This window comes from Falco cherrug, chromosome 15 (genome assembly GCF_023634085.1).
Source record: "Falco cherrug isolate bFalChe1 chromosome 15, bFalChe1.pri, whole genome shotgun sequence".
Taxonomy (NCBI): Eukaryota; Metazoa; Chordata; class Aves; order Falconiformes; family Falconidae; genus Falco; species Falco cherrug.
In genome coordinates this window covers 3,103,263-3,130,205 of record NC_073711.1, presented here as the reverse complement: position 1 = coordinate 3,130,205, position 26,943 = coordinate 3,103,263, and the positions used below count along the sequence as shown (strand labels likewise).

Below are 26,943 nucleotides of genomic sequence, written 5' to 3'. Positions count from 1 at the left end.
ATGATCTACATCCTTGAGGAGGCTGGGGACCTTGTCACCCCAATCCCTCCTGAGGCTGGCTGACTCCAAGTGATGCTGGATCAGACCAAGCCTGCCCATGTCCCAGCTCCCTGGGTGAGAAGCCCAGTGCTGCACGCCCTGAGGGAAGCTCTTGGGTTTCAACTGTTATTGGCTAAAACCAGTGCCCTCAAGCAGCTCCTGCCCAAATGAACTGGCAGAGTCTCTTTAGTACTGGGGGGAAAAAAAGCACATCCCGGGGCCAAGCATCCCCCCCTTCCATCACACTGTCAACCTCACCAGCCCCTGGCTGTGTTTTAATCCACCAATTTTATGAAAAACAGAAAAGTTCCATTTTAATTGGTGAAAATTCCCTCCTCCCACCTGCGGAGCGCCAATCTGTAATTAGCCTTTCATGTAAAATGATGTTTATTCCTGACGGAGTTTATCTTGGCACAAACATGCGCTCAGAAATGTGCACACATTTGAAGACTCAAACCCTGCATTTAATTCTCTATCTGCTTGTTAATCCTCATTGTTCCCAAGCCCCTTTTCAAAACACACCCACAGGGAGAAGAAAGTATTTTTATACATATATATATATATATATATAAAAAGCCACCTTCCAGCATCAGGAAGACCAGCAGCGAGCGCAGCACTGCAGGCACCAGCCTGGGGTCCAGCTGCCCCACAGCTCCCAGCACTCACTCGAACGTGCGATGCCAAACCCAGGCCTTCCTCCTGATTTTTTCCATGTTTCCTTTTTTTTAATGTATTTTTTCTCCCTACCTGTGATGGCCCTCGGATGTCACCCCTGCAATGCAGCGTGACACCCGAAGGACAGGAGTGCCCATGTTTATCTGGCAGCTCAGCAGCGGGAGGGTGGGGGAAACACACTGGGGAAACCACCAGCAGTCCCCAGTCCCATTTTGGAGACCCTACCCTCGGCGAGGCAAGCAGATGGGGGCCAGACCCCAAGTGTCTGGCCTTATTTTCCTGGGCTTATTTTGGAGCAATTTGGGATTTACACACTCCTGGCGTGCAATGGCCACATCTCCTAGCATAGCAGCTCAGGGCTGGACCAGCATCTCCCAGGGATGTCCCAGCTGGGACTGGGTGACCAAAGCTGACCAGGTCTTTCCCCAGTCCAGCCCCAATAGCAGCACAGTGCCCCTCATCGGAGTGAGTGGTGAGAGCGAGGGCTCCCAAGCGGCTGCTCCAGGTTGCCCCTCTCTGGGTGACCACATTGCTTCCAAGAGGGCAACAAACACAGTATCTACCTTACAAAGTGAAAGGGAGAGCAAAAGGTCAAGGTCTGGGTGAGGGTCAGGGTCAGGATCAGGATTAGGGGTTGGGTCTAGGTCAGTGTTAGGATTTGGGTGAGGCTCAGGGTTATGGTGAGGGTCAGGGGGCCTGGCTCTCCCCAGCCCAGTGCGCCCTGGAAGGTTGGGGGTTCCATGTGCTGGCTCCTCACCCTGTGTTCTTGAGGAAACAGTTCCCATTGCCGAAGCCAGGTGGGTCCTGGAGCCAACAGCAATGATTAACTCCAGTGGGACAGTGTGGGTCAGCCATGATCCCAGCCACTGGCTGCTGCACGTCTGAAATTTTAAGCCTTTGAAAAAAACCATGACCTGACCAAACTTCACTGGGCTTTGGCTATAATTAACCTCCTCCAGTCACTTGTACAAGCTTGGGAACAGCTCAGCACTCACACCTTGCCATGGCCATCCTCCTCTCCTCAACAGGGCAGTGGGGCCACCCTTCCCCTGCCCTCAGCCCAAAAATGTGTCATCTCCTCCAAATCCACACCACAGCCACTTCTGGTAACTGGTAGACTCATACTGGTAACCAGTTCCTGCAGCCCATAGACAGCTGGGAGGACAGTGCATCTGGGAGACAGGGGTTGTGGAGGTTCAGGAATTCACCCCACTGCTTTATCTTCCTTTGGAGACCACCAGCCCCAAGAGACCGCTCCACAAGACATGTTCGACCACCCAAGGCAAAAACATGTTTGCAAACAGGGCAGGGAGGATGCAAGTGGGTGGGCACCTGTGAGGGCATGACCAAAGTGAGGGGCAGCCTGCCAGCCCTTCCAAGCCTGCTACTGGCGCCAGGGCTGGGCCAGCTGCACTGGGGCACATGGCCAGCCAGCACCAGCCACCACTTCCCAGCCTGGGACCCAGATAAGTGCTGCCACTTTTGGGGGGACCCCTGAAACCCCAAAAGGGCAGGAGGGCAACTCTGGGGGCACCTGACCCCCTGCCCCACGCTTACCTGGGCTCCAGCACCCTGCCAGCCATCCCATGCACGTGGCTGTTATGGCATTTCCCCGGCTCAGGGCAGCTCGGCTGGCTCTGTGGTACCCTGCCGGGATGCAGAGCTCATGGCTCCTGGCCAGCGCGTGGCACAGCAGACAGCAAAGCAGCGCCGCAGCTCGCAGGCTGGGCTGAGGGTACAATGCCAACAGGGCCCTTTATGCCAAGGTCAGTGGTTCATCTCCCGGCCAGGCACGGCATCTGTGTGCATCCCTACGGGTGCCTACACCCAGTGCAAACCCTGCTGGCATCGCATCTCCATCTACCTGGTGACATTATACCCAAGACATGGCTGCAGGACCCCAGAAACTCCCAATGTGCCCAGGTGAAAGCACCTGAGGCATCCCAACCCCTTGATGCCTCAGAGAGAAGGTGGGACAGCCCTCAGCCCCTGACAGAAGGCAGGTTGGGTACCGCTCCCCAAACGTGGCTGGTGGCCCAAGACTGCTCCATCCCTTGTGAAATCACCGGGCACTGTCTGTCTCCTCTCCCCCCGCCAGCAAACCCTGCCTGGGCTGTGTTTGGGAACCCTCCGCCTTCTGCGGGGAGGCTGGGGTGAGAAAGGATGCTTTTTTCCAAGCTGTAAGAGACAGAAAAGCTTCCCTCTTTGCCAAATTTCTCCTGAGCCATCTTCTGTTTCCCATTAATGGCGAGAAGAAACCCTCCGGCCCGGGTCCATGCTCCTCCCTCCGCAAATCCCACAGGCACTTGTCAACATCCCAGTAAAAAGAGAAGAATTAAACCCACCCAACCTGGCTGGCTGTGACACAGGGACCCACAGAGCGGGGACTGGCGGTGGGTGGAAAACAACCCCCCTGCTCTGCTCTTACATCTCCCCCCCAGAAACTTTTCAACTCCAGTTGCTGGCAGGAGCCAGGCTGATCCCAGCTGAATTCCTTCCACTTACCAGCAAATAAATAGCAGTTAAATGGAAGGAGAGAGAAAAACACCCTTTTTTCAAGAGAAAACAAAGAGGCTGGGAAAAATAAAAGGGGGCAAAATGTTGGGCTGGTCACAGGCTCATGGAGATTTCTCCACCCCACCCCGAGTTGGGTGCTTGACAGCCTTCCCTTCCAGTTAATTAAGGGATACTCCAGCGAAAAACACTTCCAGCCCTTTGCCAGCCCTGACCATTAAGGGGAGAGCCACAGCATGCCTGAGACCAAACCCGGGAACCCTGGCCACAGTGTCTCACCTGGCCCAGGCACTTAAGCCACCATGTGTCAGACAAATAGGTGCCATTGCAGAGCATCTATGGTCTCCTCCCAGCCTTGGCAGACTTCTGCCCAGCCTTTTCTCCAAACTCTCTGGTGATGGGCATCTCCGACCCTCCCCTAGACCAGAGCTGATCTTCTTGCACTCCAGGGACTTCTCCCAGCCAACACCTTCCTTGCTGCAAAATTCCAAAGCATCACTTTGCAACCTGTCCCTCGCTGGACAGAGGGAATAGCTTTATGACCTTTTTTTGCAACTTTTCAGGGAGCTGAAGGCAGTGATGCACCTTCCCACCTCTAGCAGGAATGACCCCAGCCCAGGCTTCAGCACTGCACATCATGCCCCCTCCTCCCCGCCACATCTCCCAGGCAGCCCAACCCTTTCCCAGTGTGTGGTGCTCAGTGCAGACACCTTCCCACATCCCCCTTGGGGACCAATTAATAATTAATTGTCCCTTCCCCTCCTCTCCAGTGCAATACAGTGCCTGGCTCTTGTCACTTTGCACCCCAAGCCTGTATAGGCAGCTCCCCAAAACACCCAGCTCAGGGGAGCCCCGCGGGGAGGGACGGCTCCTGCCACCCCCAGTGGCTGCATCACCCCAGCCCCATGTTGGGGTGTCCTCACCACCGCCCACAGCCACCCGCTGTCTTGTGAACCCTGAAGGCTGTTTGATGCTTTGGAAAGCACTGGGGAGCAGAGCTGTGCCCTGGCTGGGCGCATGTGCTGTGGGGAGCAGGGCGGGGACCTGCCAGCAGCCTTCCTCTGGGGGGATGGGGATGGCGTGGGAAGAGTCAAATCTCCCAAGCACCCATTGGCCAAGGCTGGGGCACCCTGAGGATGAGTGAGGTTGGAAGAAAGCATCCCCCATGTTTCTCCCAGTGGCAGCCACGTGCACCGCTGGCACCACTGGCTCTGCCCCGCCACGGTGCTGCACGGCAGCATCCTCCCTCCAGCCACCCCGCAGCCTCTAACCATCCCCCAGCACCCCCCAGGCTCCAGGGGATAAAAATGCTGTGGCAACCTCAGCCTGAGCCCCCCTGGGGCAAGCACCCCAAAAGGCAGAGCGCTGGGGAGGTAGCGATGCCTCCCCTCCGGCACCCGAGCAGAGCCGCCCACCCAAATATTACCAAAATATTTCAGTTATGTTACCTATTTGCTTACACCCAACAAGGCCCCAGTTTCCCTGAAGACACAAGTCCGCCCAATACCAGACTCTGCACGGGGCTAGAAGTATGAAAGGGAAAATCTAGGCGGCAGCAGCGGCTGCTGCGGGTGCTTTCCGAAGGGAGGCCCCTCTCCAGGCTGTGCCAGTCAACAATGAAGTTGTTTTGCCTCGAGCTCTGTTCACAAAGGATAACACCTCCCTGCTATGGCCTCTTCACCTGGGCTCTCCCACTACACCACCCCGAAGCTCAGCCCCAGCCCCAACCCCCCCATCAGTGCAAGGGACAGCACAAGGTGATGACTGACCACAGTGGGGGATCCACTGGGGAGTCTCCTCTGTTGAGCACATATCTTCAAAAATCAAAATAAACAAAGAAAAGCTGTTTGGAAGCAGGTTGAGCAGAGCTCTCGAGCGGGCACGCAGCCACGGCATCTCGGGCTGCCCCAGCCACGTCTAGGTGGCCAGAGGGCTCCATGATGGAAGAGCTGGGCTCTTCTGGTGGCCATCAGGCAATTACTTCTTCCTCCAGTGCCAGAGAGTTTCCCCTGGGATACTGACACCTTGGGATAGTGCTCCTGGAGCCTACCGGTGGGGGAAAAAAAGTCCCAAAAGGACAGAAGACTTGCGTATCGTCATTAAACCAAACATTCAGAGGCCACAAGAGGGGTAAAATATCCATGTGATTTCAATCTCTTGGAGCTTCCTTACCTTAAAGCACACATTTCAGAACAACTGGATATCTCAGGAAAATAGACTATGCTGTAATTAAGCAAATCTGATAGCTAAAGGAAACTAAAGAACAGTGCTATTCTATTTTATTTAATCCCCACCCCCCCAAACAAGAAACAGGTTATACCCCTTTGCCAATGGGCTGTTACTTTTGGCTGACCTGCTCTCATTTGAAAGTTTTTCAGACACTGGGTGGCTTCGGCAGCTGCCCCGCGGTGCGGGAAGGGCCAGCCCTGCCCTTTGATGCTCCAGGCGGGAGGAGAAAAGCCACGGAGGAGGCATCGGGGTTTCCTGCGCAGGATGGTACCCAGCCCCGCATCTCCCATCAGCATCCCAGCCCCCAGCCCTCCAGCTCCTGCCAATACACCTTGAATGGGGATCCATAATACACATACACACACATATATACCTACATGTGCATATATATACACGCCTGTGTGCATCTGTGTATACACACACATATACATATATATTAAAAAAGCAACCCCTGAGGGCTTTAGCCCACATGAGGGCTGCGGGCAGAGCCACGCCGAGCCTTCCTCACAGCCGCGCAATGTTTAACGAGGCCGAGGGGAACTGGGGACAGCCCGTACCATACAAAGTGCCTCGGCAGCAAAGTGTTTTGAAGCCCAGTAAAACATTAATATGCTTCCCCGGACAAATGCCTTCCTTTTTGCTGCATCAAGGGCTTTGCAATCAGAATAAATAACAGGGCAGGTTAATGATGGTTTCTATCGGTTACAGGGTAAGTTTGGGTTCTCCTGCAATTCAGATCTAAAAGCCATACATCCTGCCCCTGTGGCCAGGGAGCCTCCTCTTCCTCTCCATGGAAATACTGCATTTTGGGATAGGGGCAGGAATCAAAATTACTGTTTCCACAGGTGCCAGGTGTGGGATTTCTGTAGGTAACACGCTGCAGTCCCCAGGCTGTTTTCAAGCGTCTGAGCTCCAGTTTCTCCCATGAAACCCATCCTTGCCCAGGGGCAAAGGGAAAAGCAGGGGCCAAGCAGTTCCAGTGGCATAGAGCTGAAGCTGCCCAGGATTTGGGGGTAAGGAGGGATGTGAGGGACCACAGACAGCCCTGGGATGCAAAGCCCCGAGCACAGGGTGGATCTAACCCCACCACTTGCCCCAGCACCAGACCGTGGAAGTCTGCTGGAGGACACCAGCCATCAGCTGCTCTGTGACAGCACTGGGGATGGTCCCTTTGCCGAAGCACCATCAGATTGCTCAATCTCTGCAATGACCCCAACATGGGGCTCTCCCTTCCAAAGCCTGGCTTGGCTGCAACGAGCTGGTACACGCACATGGCAGTGGCACTGTGGCTGCCTCTCCCCCCGCGGGGGAGAGGTGTCGAGTGCCACCGGGGTAAATCTGCACCATGGGGCCGAGCAGAGGCAGCCTGCAGCTCACTGCTGCCTGCACATCCCTTCCCCAGGTCCCTGCCCTGGGCAGGAAGGGTTCCCAAATCCCAACTGCTACAGCCAAAGTCACAGCAAGATGTCAAGCCCTTTCTGTTGGCCAAGGACCAACTCTGAGCTGTGGCTGCCTTGGAACTGGAACGGTAAATGCAGCCGAGCTGTGCTCCCCAGCTGCAGCTCAGCAGCAATCACAGGCACCCTGAAGCCGATATTTCCCCCCCAGAAAAAGATCTGTGCTGTGGCACTGGCCAAGGAGAGATGCACTAGAACAGCAGAAGGCACGGGATGCAGATCCCTGTTGGCATGCACGACTGGGTTCGACCTGGCCATGAAGCTTCAGTGTGTCGAGGAACCGGGAGGGGCACAGAGGTGTAAGGGAATGGGGTGATGAAGAAGCCAGACCCCCATCAGCTGGGGTTTGGGGTCTCCCACACTGCTGCCAGTCCTGCTGGGCACTGAGACAGTGGCTGCGGGCTGGGGATCACGTGGCATTTGCAGAGCCAGGGAGAGGCTTGCTTCTGTCTCCATTGCTAATGAGACTAATACCAGCTGCTTCTCGCTTAACCAGTCTGACCATCGGGCTGAGCCAAAACTGATTCATTCATAAGAAAATGGAAAAGGAGATTGACTCGTCACCAGCCCTGACTAATGGGGAAACCAGCCAACAACCTGCTGCTTGCACACCAGCCCTGGCATCCTGCTTTGTCTGCTCTTCATCATCCTCCCGAATTCAAATGCTCAGACAAAGCCTGAGCTTTGCCCCGGCACAGCTGTGTGATAAAAGAAAGAGCTATCTGCTGCAAAAAGTGTCGGCGTGTGGCCAGGGGGCCAACATCACCCAGCAATGCCTGATATTTTGCAACAGCTAATTCCTGCTTTGGAAGCAGAAGAAACATTAAAACCCTCAAAGACGTTGCTTTTTGTGCTGCTCTGCCTGGCATCATCCTCCCAACAGCTTTTTGGTTTGGTGTTATTTTCCTCCATGCCTCTTTACCCTGCAATAAAAGTCTAAGCAATCGCCTTCACTGGGCAGAAAAACTCTCCGCCACCCTGCTGTAAAAAATGCTTTCTGCTTTTTTTCTGTGGCCTGTTTTGCTTGATGAGGCTAGTGGGGCACAAATGGGGTCTGTAGGGACTGAAAACGGGGTGACTGGGAAACCTGGGCTCAGAGGGATGCTGCCCCAAGGGAGGGAAACAGGCTCTGAAATCCAGACGGGCTAATCTTATCTGGGCTAATCTTATCTTGGCGTGTAGCTTGGGATGGGCGAGCGAGGGTTAACAGCCAGTAGCAGAGGTCAAATCAGGACCTGAAGTACCTCCACTCCGGGCTGTTTGGTTCAGGCTTTGGTTGATGAACTGAAGCAGGGCAGAGTTTAACAGCTTAAAAAAAAATAATTAAAAAAATTGCCGTGATTTCTTAGCTTTGGGCAACATATTTGATTTTACATGGATCTCCCCTAACAAAGGCCCTCTCCCAAAATGAAGATTGCAAGGGCCAGGCTCTCCCAGCTGAAAGGCTGTGGCTCCATCCCTTGTCCCCAGACATCCTGAGGTTTTATCACCCCACCCTGCAGATGTCAGGGCAAACATGGCAAAACTTCAGTCCTTAGCAAGAAACCCACCCTACACCAATATGGATCTAGAAAATCCCCATTTTCAAGGCAGAAAATCTCCAGCCAGTCCAGTCTGGGCAGGGAAACGCCTCAAATCCCGATGCCAGCAGCATGTAGCCGCTCTGATGGCCACAGGGTTCTGTGGGGACAGTGGAACACCAGGACCCTGCAGGTCAGAGACAAGCAAAGCTCCAGGTATCAGGGCCGATACCTTGCTCACCTCTCCCACACCAGCTGCAGCAAGCTGGGCAAGATGGATATTGCCAATATGAATGTTGCCAAATATGAAATTTTCCTTTGCCCATCTCAGTGCAGGGGCACTGGTAGATCATTTCATACATGACACCGAGAGCACAAAAGCCTTGTTCAAGGGCTTTTTCGGATGCACACCCCGCTCTCCCTCCCCAGGACACCCAGCCACGCAGCATCAGCCCGATGCCCACGTGCAGCAGCAAGCATGCACCGTGCAACTGCCAAGCAGGGCAGGAAAAACCTGCAAGGGATGGAAACCACATGCCCAAGGTGCAAAGGAAAAGCCATCCAGAAAGCGGTCGACAACATCCCTGTGAGTCCTCACCCTTTCCCCTCACAGGCTGGTTTCTCACCAACTGTGGGCAAGCTTCCCTGGCACCGGGGCGGTCAGCATGGCTTTTATTTGATGTTGAATTTCCCCGCAGGCAGGGGCCGCGGTGGGGTAGGGGCAAGAGGAGCCCTGTGAAGACCTCACACCTCCAGCAGCGCCAAGGCCCCACTGAGTTTATTTTGAAAAAAGAAAAGAAAAAAAACCAAGAACCCAACACCACTGATATTCATCCCTTGGCAACGTCCTATCTCAATAACACTCTGGTATTATTATACTCTCCAATTAAGTGATAAACTGTAATTGCCTTATCTGATGGGGTTAGGCAGGGCAGGGAGGCAGGAGCTGGCCTCTGCACCCCCATCCCAGGTTGGGTTTACGGGGCAGACAGCATCATGCCAGGCATTTTAAAGCCACCGTGTACAAAAGCATCTTCCTGCTTGGCAGACAGATGGGCAGAGAGGACCCCTTGGCAGCACCAGCTTCCTCACCCCGAAGCTGGGTCAGCAGCATCACGCTCATGCCTGCGCACCAGTCCCATCCCCGCAGACACAGGTGGCATCCCAGGAAGGCACTGGAGGCATCTGCCAGCTTCCAACCAGGAGACAGCCAGCTCTGGCCAGCATGGAAGCCCATAGGAAAAAGGAGCAGCTTTTAACCCACTCTGCCTGCAGGAAGGTAGAAGCAGACAGTTGAGGGACCAAAGTGCAAAACTACGTCATCAGCTGCTCCCCAGCCCTCCCACATCCCTGCTTCAGCAATCCGGGGGAGCACCCTGTGGCCGTGCAGCTGGGAGAGCCTGCCGGCAGCCTGGGCACTGGAGAGCAGCCCTTCGGTATGGGATGTGGCACGCTGAGCTGTACCAGCCAGCTCAGGGCACTGGTTTTAGAGGACTTGACCCTTGTTCCCCAGCCCGCTGGCTCAGCGTGCCGAACAAAGCCGCACCCAGCAGTCCTCAGGCCATAATAAGTCCAGCTGGGTATTTTCATGGAATCAATTTAGGTTGGAAAAGACCTTTAAGATCAGCAAGTCCAACCATTAACCCAGCACTGCCAAGGCCACCACTAAACCCCAGGTGCCACATCTACACGTCTTTTAAATCCCTCCAGGGATGGTGACTCCACCACATCCCTGGGCTCCTGTCCCAGTGCTGGACAACCCTTTCGGTCAAGAAATTTTCCCTAATACCCAGCATAAACTTCCCCTGGCACAACTTGAGGCCATCTTCTCTTGCTCCATATTCGTCACCTCTGAAAGAGCTCGCTGGGCTATGGCATCCTTTCCAACAAGATCAGCCCTGATTTAATTTCCTTTTTTAAGTTTGGTGTCCCCTCAATCCTGATTCTTGCCATTTTTTCAAGCTTTTTCATATTTTACCTCAGCGCCACTCCTGACCTGCGAGTTTTCAGCACAGCACTATTCACCAGCCTTAGGAAAGGAACATGAAGCCCTCCAAAATCCCCCCCGCATGACCACCTCCCAGCTATGCCCCAATCTGCCGGACCAGAGAAGCCGCCCGCTCCCTGTGCTCCCACCCCAGCCCAGAGGCCACGGTGAGGGGTGCCCATGTCCCCCTCCCAGGGCGAGCAGGCTCCCGCCGGGGGCAGCCACAAGAAAGGCCAATGCAAATCGCATCGTTAGCATTCTTTCCGTTTTAATAACCCAAGGTGTTACCAGCAACAGTGTTACTGATTTTTATCTCCGCAGCGCCTTTTAAGAGCTCCAATTTGTTTTTCTTGGAGATCTCATTTTGTTTTATTAAAGCTGACACCGAAGAGGGAAAGGAGACATTCTGGGCCCAGAACAAAAATATCCCGTTTAAATACCCCGTATTATTTTCTTGGAAACGCTTCTCCTTTGACTTTAATTAAGCTCTCCCCGGGCTCACGAGCTTGGCGTGCTTGGCTTTCAGGCGAGTTTAATCCCAGACAAGCTCCCCCCGCCCCCAGTGCTCCCCGCTTCCATTGCTTACACAAACCTTAAGAAATAAACTGGGGGTTTTGCTAAAATACATGGATTAATAGCTGGCCTGCCATCAAGAACATCCTGACGTTGCCTCTTCGTCATCGGCTGGTCACAGAGTAAGCACATGGCCCCAGCTGCCCTGCTCGCTTCACCGACAGACCCAAAAAGCAGCTTTCCTCTCTTTATTTTTTTTTTTTTCTTTTCTGCTGTTGCAATGCTGGGTATGGAATGGGGAGATCCCTTGCCAGCACCTGACCGTGCTCCAGAGCCACCCCGGCTATCAGAAGGTGCAAGCTTGCCCACAAACCTGGCTCCAGCAGCCACGGTGCTGCTGCTGAGCCTTGTGCAACTGCACCGGGTGCTGCCGTAATATCAATAATTACCCCCCCCCCCATGGTAGAAGCACTTTAGGATGATTGCAAAGTTAAACACTCCAAAAGTTGGGAAATCCCAGGAAGGAGCTTGTCTGGGCATCATCTGGTGCATACCCATTATGTAATTACCGTCAATCTTTAATCACAGATGATTTTTTTTCCACCAGACCCGATTCAGACGGTGCACAGGAGGCACAACCCTCACTTGAGGAGCTGCCATTAGATTTGATTTCCACCTCGGCAGGCTCCAGCTTTATTAAGCGAGCTCCCACTGCTTCACGCGGGGTTTGTACAAACCCTCCGGCCGAAACGCCTGACTCCTTGGCAAGCACCAACACCCGCTCACGCAACATCCCCCCAAGAGGGAAGGATTTCATCTCCCTTTTACGCACAGGATCTGCAGGCGTACAGATTAAGGCCAAGAGCTGCAAACAAAAGCTTCGTTTTGGTGCCTGATGTGAGATGGCCAAGAAAGGGGCTTTTGGGGATGCCGCTGGGCAAGGCTGGGGGGGCTGCGTGCCCTGGGGGTCCCTGTCCCAGCTGGTCCCTGGGGACAGGGTAACGGGTGGGTGCTCAAAGCAGGTTCCTTTGCTGCAGGCACTGCGGGAGGGTTGTTTCTCCTCCCTAGGAGGGCCCGGCTGTGTGCCTGGGGCGAACCCCAACAAGTCAGCCCACGCAGCGAGCACCCATGCCGCTCCAGCAGCACACGGAGCTTCCCACCCCGGCAAGGCCAGCTGCCAGCCCTGCTCCTGCTCTGCACCAGGGACAGCAAGCAAAAAAACATCACCAGGCAGCTAAATCCAAACCCAGAGCCAAAAAATGCCCCAAAGATGGGGAGAAACAGGGTCCAGTGAGCTTGCCTCCTCCACCATCGGGTTTTGCAGAGCAGATGCTCCCAAAGCCACGCTGCCAGCACCGGCAGCCCCAAAATACCATCTCCATCTCGTACTGAGGTGCCTGCACGGGGACACGGCGCCGGGATCTTGTGCTACAGTGGTGTGGTACCATGCTCCCCTGCCTATGCCCTGTGGGATGCAGGGACGAAGGGACAGGATACCTCCAGGCTGGAGTTCCCCTGGGGTGTGCAGAGCCAAGGGATGATGGGGCTGAGCTTGCCAGCATGCCACCTCTGTCCTCTTGCCAGTGCCAGCGAGTCCAGGAGGTGGCTCGGAGCACCCGGAGCTGCTCCTCACACGGAGGGCAGTGGGTGGCACGGCACAGCTGCCAGGCATGCCCAAGATGAGTCCTGGCGAAGCAACTGCCACCGGCATGGGGCTGCGACCTGGCAGCTACTCCTGAGGGCTTTTCCCCATGCTTCACCCTGCTCTGTCTCTCAAGGGATGTGCTGGGGGTGGGGGCTCTTGCATCAGGTAAATTTTTAGGGTTCTACAAATAAAAGGGCAAGAGGGGAAAAAAAAGCCTGAAAATGTGTTAACGCAACCCAGGGCTATGCCATCCTCCACACCACAGCTGCATCCCTGCCCCGCCGGCTCAGCTCGACAGAGGATGAGGCAGGGGCAGGAGCTTTGCTGCCTGTAGCCAGTGCCACCAGCAGGCAGCGGTGCAGACAGCGGTACAGGCAGCAGTGCAGGCAGTGGTGCAGGCAGGGTGCCGCAGGCAGCCCCGCATCCTGCCTGCGCCGGCAGCTGGCAGGACCTGTTGTACAAGGTGCCTGGGAGAGACTGGAATGGCTCACGCCTGCGAGCGTGTTGCAGCAATTCCCAGCACACGTCATGTGGGTTTTGCAACCGCCCCAACTGTCTCGGGGTGGATGAACGGAAAGAGCCCGGAGTGAACCGAGCTCCCCAGTGCCCACGGCAGGCACGGGCAACGCCCCGGTGCGGGAGCTGGGCTGGGCCCCCGGGTGATGCCCAGCCTGGCACACACCTCTCCACCGGGCATTCTTCCACAGGGATGAATGCCAACAGGCAGCATCTCCTTCCCTTGCAATAGGGAATAATCAATCCTTCAAGAAGAGGAAGGCAAACCCCAGCAAATCCCTGCCGTAACGGGTGCAGCAGCATTTCTGCATGTGTGTCATATTGGCGTATGGGGGGTACCCAGTTCTCCCACCCCTCATTGCCAGAGCAGGTATGGCAACGCCGTGGACACACGGGCTTGTGGTTGAGGAAAGCCGGGAAAAGCAATTCCCCAGGGAAACCACTGGCTGCAAGGGTGGGTGCATGGCCACTGTTCTAGTTGGGAAGTGCTGGCATTCTCCTCCGTGCTCTGCCCGCCTTGTAGGGAACCCCTGAGGGGTCATCATCCCAAAAAAAGTGAGCTGGGGAGGCTAAGGTATTTGGTGACATGCCAGAAAATTCCCTACAGCACCTGGACGCCAGCCAAAAGTGGGAAAAACCCCAATTACGGAGCCAGGGTGAAGCCTCAGCTGTTTCCAACAAGGGGCGGGGGGGCTGTTTTGGGAACTCACGTGGAGGCGGGGGTGAGAGCAAGTGCCCATGGCACTGAGCCAAGCGCCACTGAGGTCCCCATCAGCCCGCGCATCGCTTCACCCAGTTGCACTGTCACTCCACGGCTGGCACGCGCGCCACGCCGCTTTGGCAGAGGTCCCAAGGAGTCACCAGGATAAAAAAGCAAAAGGTTACCCAGGCCCTATATTGAGACAGTGCTGACTGATCCGAATGGCCCCAGTCACAGCAGCTACCAGTGCCACCATCCCACTGGGATTAGCTCCCCGTCAGCAGGGCAGGAGCGGACCTTGTTTACCACCACCCATGCCCCCAGTGGGAATCGCACTGCAGGATACAAAACCAGCCTTGGGATGGTGGAAAACCCGATTACTCCTCCTTCCCCAAACAGTCCTACAAACCCTACAGGGAATCCGTCAGCCCTGGCTCCGCATCCACCAGCCTGGTGGTCTCCATCACACCACCAGACTCTTGGGAAGATGGCTTCTCCCACCACTCGCCTGGTACACGGTGGGATGGGGTGCCCGACGGCTGGGGTGCCCGACGGTGCCGCCCCACAAGCTGGATGTGCCCTGTGAATGGATGTGTCTGTAACATGTGGGATAAGGAGGGAGGGAGCCAGCGGAGCTGCCCCGGGGACAGGAGACAGGTGACAACGCCTGCATGAGCTATGTGCAGCCGGCCCAACGGGCACTGCCAGCAAGGTCAGCGGTGCCTCCCAGCTACGGGGTTTCACCCAACCTGATGGGTCAGGTCTATTTTAAGGTGCTGGACGTCAACCGCCCCAGCTGATGATCAGCTTCCAGCTGCTGATGGTTTTTAAGGGGATTAAAGGGTGACTTGTCAAACTCCTGGATTTCCCCCAAAAAGGGAAAATGAAACTGCTCCTTTGTTGCTAATCCCCCCAGCCCTGCGGCGCTGCACCACACTGTGTCTCACCCCATGCTTCCGCATCCATCCCGGCTCTGCACACTGCAGCATCCACCCCCTTTGCCCTCCAATCCCTCCTCCTCCTCCCAGTCTCAACAATGGAGCTGAAACCCAGCACCTTAGTTTAAATTACGAGCAAATCCCCGCAAGGTGGGGTGGTTTTGTTTGTTTTCTTGTAACTGAAAGGACGAAAAAAATAAAATAAAAACCCAAACCAAGGGCACAACCCCATGCACCACTTCTTCATATACTGCAGCAAGATCACGGGAGATACCACCACTTGAGGATGATGGCCACCGAGAAATACAACCGAGACTGGAGCATCTCCTTCGCTGGCTGGTAGAGGACACTTGAAGATAAATTAAAAACCACTAAAATGTCAAGCGTGCTGGTTGAGAGGGCCCCTGCAGTCTTTAAAAACAAGACCCTCCCTTAGAATCAGCACTCCGGCCTCCTAATAACCTTAATCACTCCCGACAGCCCCAAGAACCAGGTTTAACGACACGGCTGTGTTTTGTTTGCTTTTCAGGCTGCTTTATCTCACACGGCACCTTGCACTCAGTTCAAGCGACAAAAACCCAGTTCCTCAGAAATTTGCCCCTGTTTCCGTGCAATCACAAGCTCCAGCTCCAAACAAGGCAGAAGCTGAGCTGGGAAAGCCCAGCACTGGCACACTGGCACACTGGCATCCCACTGCATGACACTCCCAGTAAAGCTGGGAAAGCTCCACAGTGCCCTTTGCACTCCCCAGCCAACAGGGCTGGGTGATAAAAGGCTTTTGGGGGGGCTCTTTTTGCTGGATTTACATCCTTGTCTGGGCTACATAACTATTGCTCATGACAGCGCATGCCTCTGTGGGGTTAGGAAATGTGGAGCAGGGCTGGAAGCCTGGATGGATGTAGGGAAGCACCCAGGAAGGTCCACAGCACCCTCGGCCAATGCATCTGTGAAATGGGGCCAGTGCAGCTCCCTGGCCATAAATAAAATCTCAAATCCTGCAGATTTGGGTGAGAAGGTGACAATCACCGTACCACCTTTAGGAGATGGAAGCATCCCAAGCACCAGCACCGGGTGATGATACCCATCAGATACCCATCTCAGACCTATCACCGGATCATAATTTGTATTTAAGAGTGTCAGTGAGGGTGCCCTCACCTTCCCCAAAGCTGAAACCTAGCACCTAGGGTAGATGTCTTTTATCACAGCAGGCTAAATAAAGTGCAGTTTCGTGGCAGCTGCCCCTGTTTGGTCTCACTAGGGCCATGGAGTACCGCCGAAATTTAGTTGGGACCATTTCCAAGAATCACCTCTTGTGATTTACACTCTCTTTGGGGTTTCCCTTCTCAGCGCCTAGTGCTCCAGCCATGCTCACCCACCCTGGGACTCTTCTTTGGCCCAGCGAGGAGCCCGTGGCTTCTCCTCCCCATCTATCACTATCAGCACTGAAACACTTTATTCTCTCCAAGAAGCAAACTCCCTTTTTCCCACCAAGCCTTCATTACGATGCTGGTGTAAAAACACCCTTGTCCATCTAAGCTCACCCATCCTAAGGATGTGAAATCACTGGTCACAAAGAAATTCTCCACCAGAACAGATGGGAATTCAGGCATAAAGGTGACTGACACCAGCTATGCCCTGGCCTTGTGGCCACAAAGAGGTACAATAAGCCAAGGGCTATGGTCCATGCACCAGCCCGGCTTCCCCGGGCACGGGGCGCTCCAGCAGCCTCTGCTCCCCAGCTCCTGTGACTTGGCTAAAACGGGGCACCGGCTCCCCAGGCTCCTGCACACAGACCAGAGGACGCTGCTGGACACATGGACACACTCAGAGGAGCTGCAGCCAAACCAGACCAGCTCCTGAGGCCATCCCTCCAAGTGCTTGCAGCTCCTAATTCCAGCAACCGAACATTAAATATTAAGCAAAGAGAGTTAATCTATAGCTGGGATATTGACACAAAGCAGAGGAGGGGAGAAGAAACAGATAGATAAACATTTTTTTTTAAATCAATATGCCTCTCCAGGCTGCCCTGCCAGTGCTTGCCAGATGTCCAAGCACAGCACCAAGGATGCATTTGAAGGAACAAGATGCACTAGGAAGTGCTGCCCTCCTGGCAGTCCCCGGGCAGGTGGGGCCCCTCGCCAGGACCCTGGGGTGCCCTGGGTGCAAGTGGGACCTGCTCGGCTGAGGGCAGAGCCCTGGCTTGGCCCAGGCTCCCCTTGCACTCACATCTCCCGAGGTTGGGAGCGTGTCCAAGCAGCGGCAGAGCAGTCATCGATTTAAGAGGGTCAAGGCCCAGTTAATGCTTACCAGGACTGTTCTGCCACTCAAATTGGCTTTTGGAGCTGGGGAAGATGAACGTGCCAGGATGGTTCATCTGTCCCTTGGCTCAGTGTCAGCCTGCACCTGGCAGGACTGGCATCGGAGCGGCCGTGTCCCATGGCTCCCTTGTCACCGGAATGAGCCTTGCACAACCAGAGGGAAACACCACCATTCATCTCCCAGCAAACACTTTCAAGCATCACTCAACACCTCTCCAGCAGAGGAGACCAGTATTTCTTTTCCTGGCTGAGTGCTCACATGGGGTTTTTGGGGTTTTTTTTTTATTCCAGTCTCAGCATTCCCCCCAGCCCTCCACTCCCCCCGAAAGAAAACAAATCCCAAAGCACAGAATGTGCCTTGTAAAAGTCCCAGCTCTGGTGTCCCACCGTGCAGGGGCACGCGGTGGTCCCAGCAGCCAGCCCGCCTCAGCCCGGTGCTGCTTGTTGACATACGCAGCGCAGTATATTTCTTTAAACAAAGGAGCCTATGCATTCAATGCATTGTTGAGAGAGGGTTTGTTTTCAAAGCCTGACCCCAAATCTGAACTCCGCGGATCCTGCGTTTCTCAAGATCAAACGCGAGAAAACGTGACCAATGCAAACAAGAAATAAACCTTGATAATTATAGCCATGTGCTGGGGCGGCTATTGTTTAGTGCAGACTAGTACCTGCTTTAGCATAAACATAACCCTATTTTTAAAGGGATGCCTGACCGCCTTACAGCATTACTCCCCATCTTGCCTCCAAACCCCCTCTTTGGTACAAACCCACCTTCCCGAGAACGGAGCGGAGATTTAAGAGCAGAGCCAAAAGGCTAAGCGATGTCCCCATGGCCGCATGCTAGTTGGAGCAGGGAGTGGGTCCTTGTTCCCCTGACCTGCTCCTGCTTGATGGGGAACAAGGGGGGGCCCGGGGCCCGGCTGTTGCTTGCAGCTGGCAGGAGCAGACCAGTGTTGGAGGACAAACAGACAGCGCCGGTCTTTTCAGGAAGGCCATATCACTTAGCGCTTGGAAAGGAGCTATAATATTTTCCTGATTATGTTTGCACGCAAACGAGCACCGTGGGGAAATTATGCAACGCTGAGTGGGGAGGGGTGGAAGCAAGGAAGGGCTGGAGGGGGGCCCCACACTGCACCTCGCTGTCCTTGGCCCCAGACGGTGCAGCTGCAACCCCCGAGGTACCGCGCTCCCTGCTGCAGATGGGCTCCATCACCCCCACCTCTCCCCTCCGCTGCCCGAGCCCCTGCACCGCAACCTCTGAGCACAGAGGCAGCACTCCGCTGGCGTGTCACACAGTGCAGGGGTTATGAACGGCCTCTCTTCATTAAGCACCCAGACCAAAATGCATATATTCGTCACCCAGGCAATTTAATTACTGAGCCCGGGTTCACCTCGCACACCCACACACCTTTCTTTTTCAAGGTCTCTGTGCGGTCATAGCCATAAATAAATAGATCGCAGGAGCAAGAGGCAGATGCTGACTCCTGCAACCTCCGTCTTGGGCACAGAGCCTTTAAACCACCAGAACTTGCAGTATTTAATTTCTTTTGTTAACGCTTCTACCTTTAGAGCTCTGCCTTAGGCTTTCTAGATACAATCACAGGGAGCAGGAAACCAAGAGCTACGTGATGAGCTTCCTGGGGATCACACTGCACACTCCTACAGCCCATCAATCACCCTAATTACAACCGGCCACACGTCCGCAGCTCTCTGCGGCACTCCGTTACTGCCCATAATTACATGATCACACCGTTTCTCCGGCAATGCATTTCATCCCGGTGCGCTCATCGTCGTGATCACCAGTCATGAGACAGCTGAACGGAGGGAATGCAGGCAACACTGGTCCCCAAAATAAGACCTGAAGGTCCTCACGCACCCTGCAGCACGGCCTCTCTCTGCAACACTCCCACTCTGGCTTCTGACCGCTGTCCACGTCCCACCCCGGGTGAGGACACCACCACGAGCAGGTTCCCTCAACACCAAGTGCTTGCCTCTCTACCTGCCCGATAAAAGCAAGGCGGGCCATGGGTGTCCATCGCAACGATGGGCATGATCTTCTCTGGGAGGATACAAGAAGTGGGACAAGGCTGAGCCTCACGATGCCAGCATGTCAGGGACCCACTGGGGCCACCACCCCGGCAGGCTGATGCCCCCCTGCCAAGCCTACTTAAACAGCGGGGGTCTTTGCAGCGAAAAACATCCTTTTTCTCCGTGTCAACACTACATGGTCTTGAGCCTGTAGGTCCTACCAAAACACCCAGCCGGGTGCACTTTGTGGGTCTTGCTATTAAGGGAGATTAGCCACTGGAGACCCTGGCTGGCCTGGGTGCGAGTGTGCTGGCAGCGCTGCCAGACCTGCCCCACGTAGCTTTCCCACTGCCGTACAACTCGGAAGAAGCGTGTTGGTGAGGCAGATGCTCTCTTGCAGCCACCCCCGGGTGCGAGCCGGCAGATACGGCAGGCAAACCCAGAGCTCAAAAGCCCCCCCCCCCAACAAGATACCAATAATAATAATAAAAAATACAAGGGGGTGGCTCGCACACACCAGCTGATCACCAACGCTGCTCTCCTCACTCCACAACACACCAGGCAGGAGAAGCTAAGGGCGTGCTTTTCAGATGAATTACTTTTAATTGAGTACATAAGAGCTTAGAAACACATGATGCTGTTGGAGATAAATATAGCCACGGCTACAAGGATGGCGGGGGCTGGGAGCGATCGCGGCCGAACGCATCCCAGAAGGAGCTCGCAGCCCTGCCGCCTCCGGGAGCGCTCGGGCAGCAGAGCCGCCCCGGCCCCGCCGACCCGACCCGGGCTGCCCGCCCCGCCTGTGCGAGCCCCGAGCGGCCGCCCGGGCCCCCTCGCCGGCCCCGCCCGGGCCGGGAAGGGGCCGGGGAGCCCGTACCTGTTTTGAACTCCAGCGCGGGGTCCTTCTCCCCCTCGCCCAGGTCGTTCTGCAGCATCATGTAGAGGATCCCGAAGGAGTTGTGGATGCCGAAGATGGAGCCGTTGCACCAGGCGGCGGCGAAGACCACCACCCAGCCGAAGCCGCCCTCGGGGGGCTGGAAGGGCGCGGCGGCCCCGCTCGGCCCCCGCTCGGCCCCGGCCCCGGCGCCGGCCCCGGCCCGCGGCTCGCCCTCGCCCGCCGCCGCCGGCCCCTTCTCGCCGCGCTGCGCCATCGCGGCCGCGCTCCGGCCGCCGCCCGCCGCCCGACTGCCCCGCAGCCGGTCCCACATGCCCGCCGCCCCCCCCGGCCGGCCCCCCCCGCCCGCCCCCTCCTGCCGCAGCCTCACTCCCCGCCTCCCCTCCGCCGCCTCCATCCTCCTCCTCCTCCTCCATCGCGCCGCTCGGCCCCCCGGTCCCTACCTGCGGCGGGGGCCGCCCGCCGCTCCCCACCCCCCCGGGGCCCGGCGCGCTGCGGGCGGCGATTCCCCGACGTCGACCGCGCTCGCCGCCCGCCCGCGGGGCTCAGAGGCGGCCCCGGGCCCGGCCGCGGCCCCGCATCGCCCGTCGGGCCGCCGCGCCGCCCCGCCGCCGCCGCATCCCGCGGCGGGCGCAGCCCCGGGGCGGGCCGCCGCCAGCACCGCCCCCGCCGCGCCGCCGGAGCCACCGGCCGTCCCCCCGGCGCGGGAGAGCCCCGGCCCCCCCTCGGCCCGGCTGCCGGAGCATCCCGCGGGACGAAGCTGCCCGCCGGCCAGGGGGGCCCTCGACGGCCGCGGCGGGGTGATGCTGCGGCTCCCCGCCGCCCCGGTGCGCGAAGCGGCGGCAGCGAGCAGGGCGGGCGGCAGAGCCCAGCGCCGCCAGGGGGGCGATGCCACCGCCTGCCGGTGGGATTCAGGGCTCGCCGGCATCCCCTGGCCCGGCAGGTCCCCGAGAGCGTTTTGGGGGACAGCAGCTCCGAGCCCCGGCAGCCTCGCAATGCGGGGTGGCGGGGCGGGGACGCTGTGGCTCGATGCCAGCCGCGAGGCGTCCCCCGGGCCCCGGTCACCCGTGGCCACCCCGGCGCTGGAGCCCGGCCCGGCTAGCGGTGGCCATGCGAAGCCGGCGGGAAGCCACTCCCGCGCCTCTGTCTCCTTCTGCAGTAAGCGCTGCCTTTTCTCCTCTTTCAGTAAATAATTACAAACCCACCAATATATTAAAGCCTGTCTTTTCACACGCTGAAGGTATTTCCACTTTCATATATGCCAAGTCTAAGTTATTATTCTTTCTTTACCCTAATGGCTGTGTCGGTGTCAGATTCCTATCAGGGTAAAATAATACATCCCAACCTCACGCTGCTCTTTCTTTACCTCCAGGGATATTAATTATCAGCGCCTGGCGCGGCGGCGGGCAGGGTGCGGAGCCGGCGGGGGGGCTCAGGCAGGGTGCGGAGCCGGCGGGGAGGGTGCGGAGCCGGCGGGGGGGTGCGGAGCCGGCGGGGGGGCGCGGGCAGCCCCCGCTCCCGCCTCTCCCACCGCCGCACAGCGGCACCGGGTGGGCTGCGCGGTGGAAGGCGCTTGCCCGCTGCTGCAGTCGCCAGCCTGGCGCAGCCCCCGGGGGACATCGGACCTCCCCTCGGCCCGCCGCCCTGCCCCTGCCCGCAGGTCCCCGCCAGCTCCGGGACTACCCCGCCGCCGCCGCCGCTTCCCGCCCCAGGGATGCGGAGCGGGGCTCTCCGGCTCCCGGCAGCCTGCGTGCGCCATGGCGGGACCCGGGCTGGGGGGCAGCTGGTGGGAGATGCGCCCTCTCCGCCCGCCCTCCCGCTCGGATCGAGCCGCCCAGACCCCCCCGCCCGCTGGGCACCCGGCGGCGGTGCCGGGCTGGGGCCGCCCCCCCGGCGGAGGAACTGCGCCTGCACTGCCCTTCCTCCCCGGCAGGCTCCTCCCCGGATCCCCACCGCCGCAGCGTGGCCGGGAGGCTCCGGCGGGCTGGGAGCATCTTCCACTGCCCTCTGCCGACACGGGGAGCCGCAGCGCTATTCCGCCACAGGGCCGGCTGAGGTTGCTGGCCGGCTGATTTTATTTGGTTAAGCCCCTGCGGTCTGAGAGGGAAAGGGGGGTGGGCTACCCCGGGCTGTGCGCAGGGCAGCTGCCTCCCAAAATGCTGATTCCCCACAGCAGCAGAGCTGGAGCTGGGTTAAAAGTAGCAGAGAGAGAGGTGGGAGAGCCCCTGGCCATAGCATACACCATCTCACGGAGGCTTCACCCCTCCGGAGCTGCAGAAGGTTCTTGTGGAGTGGGAAGCAGCAGGGTTGATATTAAACGCACAAACCCTACCGAGCAGCATCTCTCCTGGCTGCTGGCCGCATGGCGTCTTGACAGAGCATTTGCTGTCACTGGCTGTGTCAGGCATCCCTGCAGCTTTCTGGGCTGGACTGAACACCAGTGAGGCAGGGGATAAAATCATGGGGTGGGGGCTGGATGAAGGCTGGGGTTAAAGGGCTGAGCCGGGCAAGCTGGTGGAGGCTTCAGCCGGGAGGGAGCTGCGGCCTGGAAAGCTCTGGCAGCATCAGGCAGAAGCGGCTCTGCTCACTGGTGTAAGACTGAAGCATCATGCCCAGATGCAGCTCTAACCACAAACTGAACAAAATGCCAGGAGAAAAAACAGATAAAGCTGCTTTTCCCTGGTTGCACTGTGATAAAATACCCTGCTGCATCTGCAGCACAGCCTTCCTCAAAGCCCCCAGCCTGCTGGCTCGGTAAGGGTGGGCGGAGGGCTGCGGCTGAGCCAGGCTCTCCAGGACCCACATCCGATGACCCTGGCGAGCTGGCAGGCAGCGCCTTGTGTCACAGCCAATGGGCCTCCAGTTGCTCGGGCAAAGCATGGCTGTCAGCAGCTTGTTGCTTGTCTCCAAAATGTGGTGCCAGAGCCTCTGCCAAAGGGATTGGCAGCTACAAAATGCATGTGTTTGGTTTTGCAGAAGGGGAGGAGTGACCAAATGGAAATATCTTATGCAAACACCCTGGGAAGCGTCAACGGCGGGACGTGGCCTTGGAGGAGAATACAAAATCCTAGTGGCTTCGCAACCTGGCTTTGTTTCAGTAGGTTTTACACAGCAGGACGGGGACATGTAGGGCCATCGTGAGGACAAAATGTCGCTGACGTCATCTGCTGCTTGACCGAAAGTACCAGGAAAACAGCTCGGGTAGTGAGCAGCTCCCAGCAGAGACACTGGCACGCGGGGCACACACCCTTCCCGTCATTAGCAACACTTTTCCCTTTGGATTCCAGCCGTAGTTAAGACAGCTGTTAGATCTGGCCTCACAAAGACAACAAATAGATTATTCCAGAGGCATAACCAACACAGGGGCACCCTGAAGGGACACAGCAGTAGTCACCCACTGGCAGGGATGCTGCAACAGCAGAGTCCAGAGCCCAAGGCTTGTCACGGTGAGAAGGCAGCGAGAGTACCGGGACCTGCAGTGCAGCTAGTGCTGCCTTCAAAGGAGAGCAACCTCGACACTGGCAGGGCTGCCACCCCTAATACCTGGCCAAGGCAAAACCCATGCCATGGCATCCTCTCTCTGCCTCACCTTCCCAATGTTTGGAATCAAAATACTAGAAATGGCATTTTCCACCTTGTTAGCAAGATTGAAGTTGATGCTACTTTGTTTGGCTGAAAAATGAGGCAACTTAAAAGTGCTGGTGTGAGCAGTGGATTTTCAGGGCACCTTTGAGCCCCACGTTTGGCTTCATTTGAATGGTGGAAATCAGAGCACCATGTTCACTCCAGCAGCTGCAGGCCGGGTGGGGAATGTGGTCTGGTTCAGCCACAGCTGCTGCCCCACCTGCTTTACCATGCAGTTGAGCAAAAATCCTATTTCTGGCCCAAACAGAGCAACGGGGTGGATGCATGTTGTATTAAAGGGCTTCTGGAGTGGTTTAGCTGCCTGCTCACCTTCACTGTCCAGATGAAGAGGTGTGAAGGGCATTTTTGTGAGTGTTTTACTGGTTTTGCATCTTTCCTTTGAAACAGGAGCTACAGGAACGTGTTGCTCTGAGAAGTGGAAGCTGCTGGCCACAGCCACCAACCCCAACCACCACCCAGCCGCCAGCAGCCGCCTGGCTCTTCCGTGTAACCCCACAGGACCTTGGCGAGAGGTGCCAGAGGTGCTCTGCTGATGGGAAGAGCTCAAGCCGGCACACAAAGGAGGCAAGGATCCAGCTGTAAATTAATATTTTATAGAACACCAAGAAAAATCAGAGAGGCTAATTACAGCGATAATCATCGTGGCCTGGAGGCATTTCCAGGGAAGTCAGGAATTACCCAGGATTACCTCACCCCTTGCAGCAGCCTGTGCAGTAGGTGAGCACGTGCGGCAGTAGCAGCATGGCACCCAGCACCTCCTCCTGCGCCAGCTGAGGGTCTGCAACCCAAACCAAAGAGCAGCCAGGTTTTGGCAGCCTCCTGGTATCCGATTCCAGATGCACGGGGCTTGGCTTGCTGAGCTGAGCGGGATGGAGGGTTGGAGTCGCAGGGTTTTTGGCTGGGTGCTTACCTCAGTGCTGCTGTGCTGGTGCGTGCCTACTTGTCCCTGGTGTCTCCAATGCGGGAGCCATCATTGACCTCAAGTATGTTAAAACCTCGAGATGTTCAGGGCATCACTAGCAGAGAAGTTTTTGGTTGTGCCTGCAGGATAAGTTGTTCCCGTGGTTCCTTAATTAGTGGTGGTAACAAATAATTGCATGATTTATCTAGGGACAGAGTGAGTGAATTCCCCATCAGCTCCTCGGTTTGGAAGCAGGGGGGCACATCCCACCTCCAGCACGGCACGGGGCTGGCCCCACGCTGTTCGTGGCAAGCCTGAAGCATCTCTTCGAGCTGCTTGGCCAGGAGGGCTGCCTGCTCCTGCCCCATGGCTCAGAGCAAAGCCAGTGCAAACATCTCCAGGGTGAGCAGCGCTGGGAGCAGAGAAGCATCAGTGTGGCTGGTTCATGCAGCTGAGCTCGAGCAGGAGGGCACAACTGGTCTAAAACCCAGCCTACAAGTGGGACAGGAAAAAAAAAATCTTGGGTAAAACCCCCACACCTGCTGTGCACAGAGCTGGGAAGAGCCTGGGCAAAGGCTGGCCCTGGGCTGAGGGTGCTGCTGCCTGCCTGCACCCTGCCCGAACCACACTGCAGCACCCCTGGCAATGGCAGGGACACCAGGCACAAAGCATCCCCTCCCACAGCGCTGGAAAAGGCACAGGAAAAGGACTTCCTAACCTGTGGAGTTCGGAAAGAGGCAGAGAAGATATGCAAGGACCTCCCATCAACAGACCATCTGCCAAAATGTCCCCTCACCCATGGCCTGGCCACCCTCTGAGGCTGCGGTGAGACAGCAGAGGTCCCCACACACAGCAGCAAAGCCTATGCTCCCTGGCATGCTGCCTTTCCCTGCCCATCCCTGCAGTGTGGCAACCAGATGGCCAAGCTGCATGGGCCACCCCGGGCACCCTGCCTGCTCGTTTGCCCATGCTCTCCAAGCTGTGAGCACGCTCGCCCAGGTGGTACAGGAGATGGACCGGGGGCTCCTGGGGCTGAGGCCCAAAGTGGTTGTGACACCCATCAGATTTTCTCTTTGCAGTCTGCAGCTTCATGACGTGCTGACTTGCTCCTGCCGGCTCTGGCAGCACAAAGAGCCCCGGAGCTGCTCCAAGCAAGGGCTGGGTATGACGGACGGTGGCAGGCAGGGGTGGCAGCTCACCTTGGATGCAGTGGGCTATGGCAGAGGGGCTGCTCACACCCCCCGGCCAAAGGCAAGTAATCCGAATCCCTGTCCCTGTGACAAGGTGGTGTTGGTCCTGGAAAGAGCATCAGCCTGTCTCACCCTGACTGGCTGCGCTTCTGCCTCTGTGAGGGTCAGGGAAAACTTTTATTTCATTTTTTGAGATGAAAACACCTCGGGTAGCACCAGCTCATGCACCAGCATGGGGACAGCACAGCCAGCCAAGGAAGCCCAGGCTGAATCCGAAGCAGCCAGCCTGAGTGGCCAAGCTGCCCTGGCCAGCGGAGGGAGGTCCCCAGGGCACCCACGGGTGGGTTGGTGTGAGGGTGCAGTGGCCGGGGCTGGCGCAGGCTGCAAACCTGCCTGAGCACGTTAAAGCTGCCCTTACGCTGCTGCCTGTGAAAGAGACGGGCACTGGGATGGGACACAGCCTTGGGCCAGACCCCTAGGTCCAGCCTAGCGGGTTAGCAGAAGGTAGCAGCTGTCCCTTTCGGGATACCACCACCATACAGGACGTTTTCTGTTGTGTTCTTTTCTTGATGTTCCTGTTTTCTCTCCTTGCCGAGGACCGGGAGCAGTCGCAGCAGTGCTGGGGGTACAGGAGCCTGATGTGCTGGAGAACAGGGAGCTTTACCCCACTTTCTCCACCTTGCTTACCGCAGTGCCTTCCTTACCAATACGGGTTAATCCAGCCCTGGAGCACTCTGAAAAAAAAAATTAAAAAAAAAATCAAAGCGTGAGTCATCCCACTCCAAACCTCAAACCATGTCACAGATCATCCCTCGCGCTGCTGAAGTTCTCCCCCTTCCCCCACATGCCTTAGTGGAAGGGGAAAGGGGAAGCAAACACGGTTTCCCACATCTCAGCTCCTTGCACAGCTACAAAACCTGGCTCGCCTGGCTTGCTCTGCCCTCTAGTAGCGGCTGGATTTACAGCAATGTGCTGCTTCTGTGCGGTGCCTTGCTCTGCTGCACCGCCAGCCCAGAGATGCCCTTTGGTTGCCCGGTTGGGCAGGGGCAGAGCCAGGGGTTTGAGGAGAGGGTAGGGGGTCACCAGAGCCTGCCCTGACTCTTCTGGCATCCCTGGCATGGATGCGCAGCTGGCACAGGCAGAGCCGTGCAGTTTTCCTGCAGTCCTGGCCCCTGAGCTAGTCATTCATGGCACTCCTTGGCCAGCCTGGAATATCCAGGCCAGTCACCGGGG

General features: G+C 57.0%; 1 protein-coding gene across 2 annotated transcripts in view; it reads right to left on the bottom strand.

Moving 5' to 3' along the window:
* Nucleotides 1-20,302, bottom strand: part of SLC16A2 (solute carrier family 16 member 2) — a 42,945-nt gene extending 22,643 nt beyond the window's left edge. For both annotated transcript variants that reach the window (XM_055727839.1, XM_055727840.1), the window contains exon 1: nt 19,957-20,302. In XM_055727839.1, the coding sequence (XP_055583814.1) occupies nt 19,957-20,287 (331 nt within the window). In that variant the 5' untranslated portion in view covers nt 20,288-20,302. The remainder of the gene's footprint in view (nt 1-19,956) is intronic.
* Between the last annotated feature and the right edge of the window lie 6,641 nt (nt 20,303-26,943).